Genomic DNA, 13,206 nt, shown 5'->3' with positions numbered 1-13,206 from the left:
CTCAGCATTGGAGTCTAAATTCTTGATGTTTGGTGTGGAGGAACCGAGGGGGGGTCAGCGTGGTGCTGCCCTTAAATAGCCAGGGGAGTAGCTCAGGACCAGAGCATGCATGCCACCCCTACAGATACTGCTAAGGAAGTTCTTTGACTTTAATGCCCTTTCGCACGCACACCTGAGTGGAATACATTTCTGCACCCTCATCTTAAAGAACAACAATTACAGTACAGGTAAGTCTTGTCTGTTGACTTCACTGCATCAATACACTTGAATCATATTTTCAAGTTTTTCTTTCCTACTTTGAGGGCTAGGAAACTCTTTCATTTTTTAAAGATGAATTTCTGATGTAATCACATGACTCCAGGAGCTGGGGCCCATGGCATTTACAGAGCCTATGCCTTAATCTAGCCCAAGGGTACATCCAGAATATCTTCACTCTGCTTAAGAAATGTAAGTTTCGGAGAGGAACATTGGTCCATGTTTTTCCGAAGTTATCTTCATTTGAGGACAGTATATGGTTGATTTTGAACTCTGCTTATGCTTTTCCTAACTGACCTCTGTGTACAGGATGGTTGTGGACACTTCATTTGTATTGTAGGAGAGAGCAGGAAACTGTAGATGCCTAAGGACTAAAATTCTGGCATGCGGCAGCACAAATAAACTAACAATCAGCTGTGAAATGTTTCACCTCAGTCTAGATAGGTGTATGTCAGATAAAAATTGTTTAGAAAGGTGCAGGTGCCCAAAGTCTGAGCACTTGGTATTCCTAGACAATGGCCAGCAAACTCTTGAGGTTTATGCTGGCTGTGGCTACATTTTATACCAGCTCCCAGAACGTAGATGAGAAGAGACTTGAGAACCCTGCCCTAGATGTAGTTAGGTGAGAAGCACTCATGTGTACTGTATAACTGCTCCTTTTTTTCCTCCTAGATCTCCATCTACTGGTGGATGTAGCTTGCAAACAGGAGCACTTTCCAAAAGAAGAATTAAGAGAGTGAGAAGTGGGTGACAAGCATGTGAAAATGTGCAGTAACTGCCAACTGGGTTCTCCATATCAGACCCCAGAGGCAGTGCTTTGCACACAATATGCACTTTGGAACTTTTCAACTGTTTAAAAAAAAAATCTCTTTCCTTTTGCTTTTGTTGTGAGTTTTATGGGGAACTAGTCACTTCATTGTTTACTGAATCTCTTTTGTTACATTTTCTACTTTGACAGATTGTAAAACATCTAGCGGCCAGAGTGTTTAATATGTAGTAATTTGTAAGTTTCTAAAATTGCTTAGAAACAAAAAGCTTGGACTCTCTGTAAACAGGAAACCTTAAAAGCCTCCGCAAGACTTTCTTACTGGGGAGCAAGCTGTTTCTCATGTTGTATTTGGAATCTCTCTACTTCACTTTGTTGGGGAGTATAGTCAGCACAGCCCCAGTTTTGTGCTAACAGTGCATCTCCTTGGAGTTACTGCAGCCCTTTAAAGGGAATTGTATGAGAAACAAAAACATTGGGAGGTCACAAGATTCCAGGTCTGAGTGAGTCAGGGATTCCAGGAGAGAAAAGTGAGCTCATTTTCTAAGTGATTACTCAGGAAATGCTCTTCCTTCCAAGCACAGTGCTCTGTTTCATCAGCAAGTGTGTCCAACTGATGAACATCCACCACACACAACAGCCGCTGGATCTTTTACATAAATGAAACATTCTTCTGTTTTAATAATTTCATTTGATTCTAGCGATATCTATAATGGTAAGTCATCTCTTTGTTTACTGCATTGCTTATTTTAAGTAGGTCTTCACAAGACACTTGTTTAATATAATTTTATTTATATTGACAGTAGAGTTAAGGTTTTTAACAGCTATGTATTTGTATTAATATTTATTGTTGAAATACTGACAGAGGGATAAAGGATGCATGTGCAATATTTGTTGTGTTAGGATAATATATGTGAATGAGGCAGCATTGAAAAATGTAACTCTAATTGTTTCCTGCCTGTTCATGTATCTTTATAGTCAGTGAGACTCAGTCCAATATAATTGGGAAAATGCACAAGGAAGAAACAGAGCGAATAGGCCTTTATTTGTCAGAAACCAAGTTATGGCCTCTAAATCTTTCTACAGCTTACAGCTATGTTCAGGACCTCACAGAAAAACTCTGGATGGTAGGATGAACCAAGATCAGACCTTTTAAACCCCTACCAAGGCTCCAGACTAGAAAGTTGGAAGCTGGGGGATGCTCTTGGTCATGGCACACTAGCAGGAGTACTGCTATACTGACCTTCCTCAGAGCTGCCATTTTACATCTTTTGTTGTATGCATACAGTAAGTTTTCAGAGGCCTTGAATGTTTTAGGGGGTTGCATCTTCTCAGGCCCTGCAGTCAAATTAGAATATGTGGAAACCCAATAGGAAAAAGTGGACTTTATACATTCAAATAGTTAAAGGGAAAAGGAGTTCAGCAATACTGCAGGAACACTGAAATCTGAGTTTGGTTTGTTGCACCCCAGGCTGGCAGGGCTTGGGACTACTGCAGAGGATGCTGTTGGAATAGGGGAGAGCCTCATTACCCTCTAGCAGTTTCTGCCATTAAGGGACTGATGGCAGGTTTTGAAGAGAGTCCTGTGTAGTTCAGCTGCCCTGACTAAGAAGTGAATATGAAGTTATAGGGATCACTGGAATTCTGCATTGCCAGACTGGAGCTGTTACATATGAAGTAAGGAAGCTTCCTGTCTTAACTTTCTCAGTCCTGTCTACACCAAAAGATGTGATGTTCTTTTGGAGAGGTGAGTCAAGGAGTCTTGGCATGGTTTAAGGTTCTGTTGTTTTAATGATTAATTACGAAATCCTAGTATTTATTACCTTTCTGAATTAAAAAAGGCCATGGAGCTGGATCTCCTGCCATACTTTACATGCACAGTACTATCAGCTGTAGCTTTCCTTATCCTTCATTAACTCTCAGGCACATTGTGAGAGGGCAGAAGAGAAAGGACATTCACTGTGTAAAGAAATCCGTTTAGTATTGCACAAAACAAACAAGTCTTGGGTAACCTGGCAGACTGGACATCTCAATATTTCGGCACTTTTAGCATGGATGTATTTCAGTCAGTAAATAATAAAGTGTGACTGCTCCAACCAGGCACATTGTTTTACTATTTTCTTGTTAATGGGAAGGGTGTGAAGTTTGGTTACACTGAGATGTAAAATTACAGCAGCACATACAGATCCTGGTTGCAGTTATCTGCAACCAAAGTTGTTAAAGTGAAATAGATGTTGCATTTATATTCTCAATATGTGTGTTAAATTTTAAAATGTAGATATTTAAAAATAAATATTTTAACCAATAGTTCCTGATAGCACCTTTATAAATTTAAAAAAATCATTGCCACACTGATAGGCTTCTTAAAAGTATAGTCTACCAGATTTCCCCCTTGTGTAACTCCATTGACTTCTGTGGAGTTCACCAGGGATGAATTTGGCTCCATGTGTACCCAAAGGGTCATTAATCGGTCATGTTTTTGAGTGCAATTCCTTTTTCAGAAGCAACATGTTTTATAGAGATTCTCTCCTAACTAGCTTAATGAGAGGCTGGATGGATAGGATAGCATATTTTCTGTATGGTATATATTTGGAGGGGTTTGTATATCTTTCCGAGATTCCTCCTCAACACAGATCCATCACATGCCTAGTTACAAACTTCCACTTGCAACCTAACTTTGAGGTTATAGGTCTGACCTATAGTATTATTCACCTCCCAGTGATGTCAGAGGAGAATAACAGTTGAATTCCAGACCTCTGACATCAGCCTGACCTGAAACGTTCTTGCAGTAGCAACTAGAAAAGGGCTACTGAATCTAAATTAGCAAGAGCTGAAGAAAAGCTGTGCGTGAAATGGACAGAGTCCTTCCCAGGGCTGAAGACATAAGGCTGCAATAAATCAGAACATTCTACAGAGGGGAGTTGCTTCAGATACTGGCTTGATGCCATTCAGAGTGTCACGGGAAGGCTGGGAAAGAGCCTGCCATCCCACTGATAAATTCCCTACTTCATTTGTTTATTGATCTGACTTTGCATTTTAATTTATTTATTTTTATCTTTGCTATGTTGGTCACAGACTTTGCTTTAATGTCAGTTTGAAGGACCAGTCAATGACCCTGATTTATATGTGATAGCTTAATCGTTAGTAAGTTAGTAAGGGATGTGTTGAATGCAGTTTAGCTGTGGATCAGGAGAGGGAGTCCAGGAGCATTGAGAACCAGACATCAAGGGGGTGGGGTTGTTGCCTATGACTGCTCCACCCTCACTTTGTGTCAGCAGGTAGAGAGAAAGCTTGCAGTCCCAGGGGAGGGAGGCAGAGAGCTGAGGAACACAAACTGCAAACCACAGGCTTCCTCCTCCAGGGAGTCGATCCAGAAGTGTTTTTCTGGAAGGAAAGCTCTTCCCCGACATCTACATCACTTTCCAAGTCCACCTCAGGATTCAGAGTCCTTGCTTCTGGGATTTGTTGCCTACTTTATACTGATAGCAGTCTGCCTAGGTTTGCTGCTGGATTGTTGCTGATATTTCCAAACTTTTTCTTTCTCGCTCCCCACATTTCAAGCTGATCATTGTATGTGCTGTAACGAGAAGAGAGAGACTTTTTTATTTGAACGGAGTATTCAGAAATGCTTTTGGATTCATTCTAAGCTCTTTCGATTGCGTTTGGACACTTAACTTTCAGCCATGCCTGGCCCAGGAACTTTCAGCCTGGAGTAAATTTCTACCTTTGATCTTATTGGATTGTCTTTCGGGCTGTGGAATTCCATTCCTATCTACCTGCATTTTGTGCGCGCGCACGTGTGTGTGTGTGAGAGAGAATTATTTTTTTCTAAGTAACAGGTTGGTAAAGTAAGAGACAGTTTTTGCTAAGCTGTTAAAAGTTGGTTTTGTCCAGGATTTATAGAAACATTTCCATCTGTTTCAGCCCCTGGAGATTCCTGCAGGCAGACTACTCAGCAGGTTTGCAGATCTCTCTTAAAAATCCATATCTCCCTTCTCAGGAGAATGATCAGTGTCCCAAGTCATTTTAGTTGCTGAATTTCTCTATCGGGTCTACAATTATGAAGACTCTTCAGTACTTTTTGTGTGACCTTTGGGTAGCCTGTCTGGATTTTTTTTTTGTGGTGCTTTTATTTACGATTGTATTAACATGTGCTTGAAAGCAATTACAGCAGTTCCTGACCGTGCACAGGAATAGCATAAAACAAGGACATGTTGGTAACTTTTTTCTCAAAGCCTGTGCCTAAACTTTTAAAATGTTTTGGGGGCCTTTTTACCTCCTGGGAATTTGAAAATAGGTTGAGAAGCCTCTTGTTCATCTAATGAATTTTGGGAACTGAAGATCAGAAGATATGTGCTTTAAAACAGACTCCAAACACAGATTACTAGTGATTTCCTATCCTTATGCTGAACCAGGAGAATAAATCTTGATCCCTGAGCCCAAGTGAGAGGCATTTCTAACAGAACAGGGATGTCAGGGATCAAATAAATTTGGAGGACAGCCCAAAAGCAAACACTTATTATTTATACTGAACTTTAAAAATACTGCTGTAATTATCGAAGGGGAATATCCACTCTCCTCCAACATTATTCTTTAATATGTGGAGTTGATGGAGGACACTGATACTTGTAATTAACGTTAAATCGGAAGAGCTTGTGCTTTTGGGAATGAGATATGTGGAGAAGATAACTAGCTGGAGAAAAGGCCAAGCGCATCTAAGATTGATGTGTTCGACCTGCTGATCATCCTGAAATGTACTCCTGAAAGGGCAGGAGCTGTAGAGACACTTCTTGCATGGCAGAGACTCGCTTTGTGATTAGCTCAGGCAGGACTGAAATGCTACATAGTATTGTTGTATGCCCTGGCTGGGTTTTTTTAATGCCCGTTTGTTCAGTTTATATTGATCTTTCTGGATTTATCCATTGGAGGAGAAGGAGAAACGCTTGATTTAGATTGTTGGTGTTTTGTTTTTAATTTTGTTAAGGCTCCACAGGCCTTTGGGCACGTGGCACCAAGGAAGAGAAACCTTTATGGTGAGAAACAGAAGAGGAACCCTATAAGGAGTGCCAGGAGTAAGGGGCTGTAGGTTACTGAGCCCCTCTCCCCTCCTTCCCATATGCCCCACTGACTGGAAACACACAAAAGCCCTATACTTAACCAGCTCTGTCAACTGTTGGAACCTGCTGGTGGGGTGAGGACGCATTCCTGAGCGATATGTGTGGCCGAAGTGCACTGCTGCAGCTGGTAGCATGAGTGCTGGCCCCCAGCTGCAGCTGGCTGTCCTCTGGCCTTGGCTGCTAGTGGCTACACTGCAGGTTGGACTTGGCCATACTGGGCTGGCACTGGCAGTGGAGTCAGAGAGGTCAGCAGCACAGAAGGCTATTATTAGGGTGATTCCCTTAAAAGTGGAGCCAATCACATTGGAAGGAGTGTTTGCTAATGTTGCTGAGGTTACTCCAGCAGAAGGAAAATTGCTGCAGGTAAGAGAAACTTTATTCTGTCCCATTCCATTGGCCTTATGCTCCTAGTGCCGTATCCCCCCCCCACCCCGCCCCCTTACTGCCCCTAGTGCAGTGGAATTGTTTTTATTTCCCAAGTGTACATTTGTAACCAGAGGAACCATGCCCACCTGTTTGCTTTGTAGTATAGTATAGTATCCTACTGCTCTTTAACCTTTCACACTGTGTCTCTTAAGATAATTTCTTTTCTAACTGTTTTTCGTCCTGTCATCAACTGCAGTTGTATACTAATGCTGCTAGTGTCCTAATGCTGAATGTATGGACATGTTCAGTTGCTCCTATGGGGTTTATTACTTTCTGTCATAGTTGGTGATACAATACAAAGTCTGGTGAGCTACTTTCCATGTTGGGCAAACACCACTCAAAGAGGATGGGCTTTCTGCTGAAATCCTGAAAGATTCCCCTACCTCTCCCCTTACTTCTATATTTCTAATGGAGCTGAGGGATACAGGTGGATTCTGCCCTCCATAATTATCGATCCAGGATCTGAGTGTTGGCTCAGCTAAGGAGGCAAATTATCCTCAGTTCGCAGGTTCCCACAGCGTCAGTACCTTACCTGTTATAAGTGTAATCAATATCTGTTTCTAACATCTTCATCCAAAGAGAGAGGAGAGCCTCTGAACAGATTATAGCAGCCGAGGCTGTGACAGAAGCACAATTGTGCTGGTCAGTGAGCAGGCTGATTGCTCACATAATGTATCTGTAGAGTTCGGTTCATTGTAGCAGCACATAGTGTGCTACTGGAGTACCTTCATGTGCCATCTTGTCTGTCAGTGACTTGCCTTGTGTGTCTCTCACACACGACTGAGGTCCATGTTCAAGAATCAGATACTACAAAGCTCATGAAGAGAGAGAGTTTTTATTAATTTCAATTTTGAAGTTGTATTTAATTCTGAAAGGTGGTTCCCTGTGGTGACTTTCCAAATGTGACACTGACTCTTTTCAGTAACTAAAACATTAAATTGTATATAACAGTGGGAGAACAGAAAGATCTTTGAGCCAGTCTTGCAATATATGGTCCTCTGCTAACAAATCGGAAATGGACAGTAATACAAGATAGAGGCACTGAGGCATTTTGAAGCTTAATTCAGGTTTGTAAAGCAATTTGCTCTGCTCTAGCACTTTCAGTCCCAGTTCAAAGTATTATTATATTAAACTATATTCCCATTATCCTCGACAAATATACTTGAGGACGAGTTCTGTCCTCAAGCAACACCCATGAAGTCAATATTCATGCCATACCAAAATCTACAGTTGTACAGTATATAAGTGCTGCATTTGAGCATACAGGTCTTCAGATGTTCACCCACAAAATATAGAATATTGACAGGTTTAAAAAAAAAAAGAGGATATCCCATGTTGCATGGAAGTTTGAACATTTTAACCTAATGCAGTTTTTCAAATTGTTATCCTTTTACTATTAGAAGGAAGCTGAACCCATTCTAAGGCACCATAGAATGAACTATTTCGAGAACTAAACATTGGTAGATTGGAGTGTTAAATCTATGGGAGAATAAAAATGTCCACAAAATGAAAAGATTGGAGAAACTCTCACTAATCTTATTTAATGTATCTAATGTATGTAAACATATACTGAACTGTATTGTGTGTCTGATTTTAGGCCCTGATTCTGTAACTAGCTTTGTACAGGTGGACATTTCCCAATCTTAGAGTCCCACTGAAGTCAGTGGTATTTCACTGGTTTGCAAAGGTCCATGCACGTGTAGCTGGTTTCTGGATTAGGGCCTAAGATTAAATTTATGGGGTCAGAGACTATCTTCATTTACAGGATGTTTATACCACGCCAGGCAATGGCCAGAAAAGCATAGTCAATTTTAGCTCTGACCTCGTGTGTGTATGTATAATATCTTTAATTATGTTATAACATACTGATACTCAGGTAATACAATACAGTGCCATTTTTAAAAAAAGTTGGTCGGATCCTGCTGTAGGATCCATGTGGTAAGGCCCCTGTGTGCACATAGATCCCATTGAAAGAGTTGAAATCTAGATACACAGTTGTAGCTTGTTGTAAGAGTAAGAGCAAATTCACTTTATTTCCTCAAAGTACACAATGAAAAGGGTTTAAGTAACTCAAATATAAGAAACTAATAGGATGGCCTATATATGGGTTTACATTTAAACAGGGAAATACATCTTAATTATAGTATATTGGAATATCTTACTGTCCTTGTATTAATAACATCCCTGTCCTGCATGTGCTTAACTTTGGCATCAATAGGACTACTCATGTGAATAAAGTTAAGCATGTGTGCAAGTATCTACAGGTTCAAGTCCTTATATATGATTTAGATACTAAACACAACATTATATTTCTATCAGCTAACGAGAAAAGCTGTTTTTTTTGTTTTTGTTTTTTTAAAAACACCCTTCAAGTTTAGATCTAAAGTTGTGATGACATGGTTACATTTCAAAATCAGTAATGTACAACCAGTCAGTCGTCCTAAACACAACTGTACATAAACTATCAGTGTTACCACTGAAGAGAAAAATGTCTGAACAGTCCTTTGTGAAGATTTTTAGTTCTTCTAATAAAGCTAAAGGCTATATAACAGCCTTTTATGGATAAATGAAGTTAACTAGAGAGCTACATGCTGAAAACAAAATATTGGAAAATATAAATTGTTAATACAATGATACAAGAATCCGGCTTCAGAATTAATGTAGTAAAATGTTAATCACTTATGGGCATATCCTACAGCCCTTTCTTCCATAGGTATTGCCTTTCACTGCTGTAGGATTCCTCATGTATAAGGGGCCAAGGGCTGCAAAATTAGGCCTCATACGTTAAAAGAAAATTCTCTATCTAGGGTACACTTAGATTGACCAAAATAATTACTGTTACAGAGCCAATTTATTATATAAGGAATTTAGTGTCACCAAACATGTAAATATCACTATCAGAATATTTTTTTTATTTTCAATGTATATATCATATTCTTTAGGTGCATTAAAATGTTTAAAAATCAACATTAATCCTAATGTATCAGACTTTATAAATATGACTTCATAAATAAAACCCTCCCAAACTCAGACCAAATTCAGTCCCATTCCCCCCGCCCCCTCCGAAACATCCTTTCTGTTTATACCAGAAAAAGCCTGGGAAAACACTGAATTTTGCAGCATGTCCCAAAGGTCACCAAATCCAGGCTCCTGTGACTAGGGAGGGTATAGGGGATTGAGATAATTCCAAAGCAAAGGATCCCTCACTAAGAAGTCCCTGCCATCAGCCCCCTCCAGTCTAAACCAGGGGACAGTTAGCTCTGGCACTCCAGAGGTAATATGTCACAAAGAGAGAATAATCTCTCAAATACACAGGACCACTTAAGACATTATATAGGTCAAAACCAACACCTTATACTTCAAATGGAAATAATATGCTCTCAGCATGAACCATTGCTTAGTAAGTGAGCAGCAGTATTCTACACTAGCTGCAATGTTCAAACAGTGTCAGGGTGCAGCCCCATGTAAAGCACCTTGCTGTAATCTATCTTTGATATGAAAAAGTCTGGATAATTGCAGGAAGTATCCCTACATTAAAAAGGAAAGGACACAACCTTCTAGATAAGCACATTATAAAAAGCACTTTTGACCTTTGCTGCTAATTGGAGATCCAGAAGCATCTGAGATCCAAAATGGCCCCCAATTTCAAACCTTAGAAATGTTTGGCAGATGAACTGCCTCAATTGTGGTTACTAATAACATTCCTATCACTACTTCTCCTTTTCTCTATTTTGTAATTATCTGTCCCTATGCTGACTTGAGTCTCAGCCAGTTTGCTTTTTCATCCATGCCCCAATCTCCATTAGATGTTGGGTAAATCATTTAGTTTCACTTGTAGTGTTTGAAAAAAATAGAAATATCAGATTTCCCAGAAAAAAAGGGATAGAGCCATACTTCAGATTGACTCTGCCTTCTTCCATTAGAGATTTAGGGATAATGAAACTTATTTGAGGAAATATGTGATCACATAACTAAAGATTGTATTGAAATGCATATGTGCATGGGGTTCAGAATTAAAAATTAAACATTAATTATAATTTATTTTTGGGATGTATAACTGTTCAAACTCATGTAGAAGTAGAAACATGGTATTGCCTTTGTATATGATATTAATGAGATCAGTATTAAGAATTCTGTATCCAGTTCTGGTGTCTACATTTTAAAAAGAATGTTGATAGATTAGAAAGGGTTAAAAAAAAAGAGAGAGAGAGAGAGATCCAAGGTCTGAAAAACCTGCCAGATAGTGAGACCTTTAAGAAACTCAAATTATAGCTATAATTTTATCCAAGAGACAGTTAAGAGGTGATTGATCATAGTCTGTAGAAACCAACATGGGAAGATTTCTGATAGTTGCAAGCTCTTGTAATTTAGCAGACAAAGATGTCAGTGTTAGCAACTCTTGTGATTTGACTACAAGTCTCACAATATTTGGTGTTTTTCTTAAAATCACAGTTGCTAGAATCAGGAGATAGCATGAGAAACTCAGTTCTTTAAAAAAAAAATAAATAACAAAAATAAAATATGCTTCTAGTTCTGATGGTTGCAGAGAAAAACCTGAAAACATAAAGCAAAACATCCTAAAGGCTCAGAAGGCAAAGAAAAAACTCAACTTTTTATTAAAAAAAACCTTAATTTTAAATCAATGACATGATTTGGGGGTCTGACTCATGATTTTTGAACACCTAGAATTAGCAATACTAAATAAGATCCAATGGCTGGAAGCTGAAACTAGATCAATTCAGATTACAAGTAAGGTTGAATTTAACAGTGAGATTAATTAACCAGTGTAGCAAGTTATCCACAGATGAACAGAATCCAACATTAGCCCCAGATTACAAAGTTTAGAAATGGAGAGGGTTCCCAGTATTGGAGTTGATAGTGCAGTTGGGAGATGATAGTTCTGAGTGAACTCAGTTAAATGTATATAGATACAAATCCCAAACTTTAAAAATGTAAATATATTAATAGGACTATATGGTTGATCTCAGGATCAACAAAAGGATATGGAGTGCACAATGTTGAGAGAAATCAGAGGCAGCAAAGTCTAACAAAATTATGATAAGGGGTGACTTCCACTACCCACATATAAACAGGTCGTATGGTACAATGGAATGAAGTTCAAAGAAACAATTTCTTGACACTTAAATGTTGATTGCTTCTTGGAACATCTAGGTCTATCTAGAGCACACAAGAGGAGCTTAGGCTATGTCTACACGAACACTTTTGTCGGTATAATTTATGTCATTCAGGGATGTGAAAAAAACCACCCCTCTGAGCAACATAAGTTACACCAGCAGATGCACCAGTGTGGACTGCGCTATGTTTGCAGGAGACCCTCTCCTGCCAATGCCACTCGATGTAGGTGGTTTAATTATGTCGACAGGAGACATAATTCTTCCGTCGGCATAGAATGGCTACGAGTGATCTTACAGCGGCACAGCTGCATTGGTACAGTTGTGCCTCTGTAAACTCACTATTGTAGACATGGCCGTAGTCTAAAGTAAGTAACATACAAGATCCAATTCAAGAATTAACAGTAGTTGAGCCACTAATAGTGACCCTGGTATAGGTTCAACATCCTAAGCAAAGTATCAAAAAAGGACATGGTGACACTAAACTTTAGAAAGAGAGACTTCAATAAAGTCTAGTCAAAAAGACCTTGAAGGAAAAAGGTAAAGAAAAAAGTCCTTGGATGTGACATGGATGCTACTTAAACTAAAAGTAGAATCACAGAAGGCTGAACAAAAAGGAGAACGAGAAAGTAAATATGACTGTGGGTACATCTACGCAGAAAAAAAAAATCCACAGCAGTGAGTCTTCTTAGAGCCTGGGTCTTAGCTCATGGGTCTTGTGCTGTGGGGCATAAAATAGCAGTGTAGATGTTCAAGTTTTAGAACCCAGGCTCCATCTTGAGCCTGAACATCTACACTGCTGTTTTTAGCCCTGAAGCATGAGCCCTGCGAGCCTGAGTCCATTGACCTGGGCTCTGAGACTCATTGCTGCGGGGCGTTTTTTCCTGTTTAGTCTTACCCTCTGTTGGCAAGGTTCAAGAGGTTACCTGAGCCAAAGAGATTTTTCAAAATGTATAACAGCAACCCTAGTTATGCCAATATGCAGGAACATAAATTACAGTAAGCAATATATAAGAGGGAAGTTCAGAGGGCTGAGATGAATTTCAAGGAACAAATTGCTCAAAGCACTAAATAAAAAATGCAAAAAGACATTTTTTAACTATATCAGAAACAGGAAAACTGCAAAAGAATTTCGGTCTGCTGGATCATCAGAAGTTGAAGGGAGCAATTAATGATAACGAAATTGCTCAGAAACTAAATGATTTCTTTGCATCAGTCTTCACTGCAGAAGATTTGGGGGAGGTACCTGCTCTTTTTTTGGTATTAAAAAGAGGTACTACCAGAGATTGAGAGAGATGCTGGAACAAAATGATGATTGAACAAAGCCCAGATGATAGATCCAAAAGTTATGAAAGAGCTCCGGTATGAAGTGGCTGAGCTTTTAGCAAAAATAAGAACTTGTTAAAAACATCTATTGTACTGGACTATTGCAGGATGAAAAATGCTTTACCTGTATTTTAAAAAGACTTTAGGGCTGATTGGGGGAATTACTGACCAATAAGCATTACAT

The 13,206-nt window shown here is 39.3% G+C and overlaps 2 protein-coding genes across 4 annotated transcripts in view; both read left to right on the top strand.

Annotated features, from left to right (window-relative positions):
- The window catches only part of HSF5 (heat shock transcription factor 5), a 60,909-nt gene extending 57,789 nt beyond the window's left edge, over nucleotides 1-3,120 (top strand). For 2 of the 3 annotated variants that reach the window (XM_039507652.1, XM_039507653.1), the window contains exon 6: nucleotides 928-3,120. In XM_039507652.1, the coding sequence (XP_039363586.1) occupies nucleotides 928-995 (68 nt within the window). In that variant the 3' untranslated portion in view covers nucleotides 996-3,120. The remainder of the gene's footprint in view (nucleotides 1-927) is intronic. The other variant, XR_005590068.1, reaches the window with a different exon arrangement.
- A 2,790-nt stretch (nucleotides 3,121-5,910) lies between these two features.
- Nucleotides 5,911-13,206, top strand: part of RNF43 (ring finger protein 43) — a 118,851-nt gene continuing 111,555 nt past the window's right edge. Inside the window, exon 1 of the mRNA XM_039507581.1 lies at nucleotides 5,911-6,501. Coding sequence (XP_039363515.1) covers nucleotides 6,271-6,501 — 231 coding nt within the window. The 5' untranslated portion in view covers nucleotides 5,911-6,270. The remainder of the gene's footprint in view (nucleotides 6,502-13,206) is intronic.

This window comes from Mauremys reevesii, linkage group 20, assembly GCF_016161935.1.
Source record: "Mauremys reevesii isolate NIE-2019 linkage group 20, ASM1616193v1, whole genome shotgun sequence".
In the NCBI taxonomy this organism is placed as follows: Eukaryota; Metazoa; Chordata; order Testudines; family Geoemydidae; genus Mauremys; species Mauremys reevesii.
This window is presented reverse-complemented; position numbering and strand designations above follow the sequence as displayed.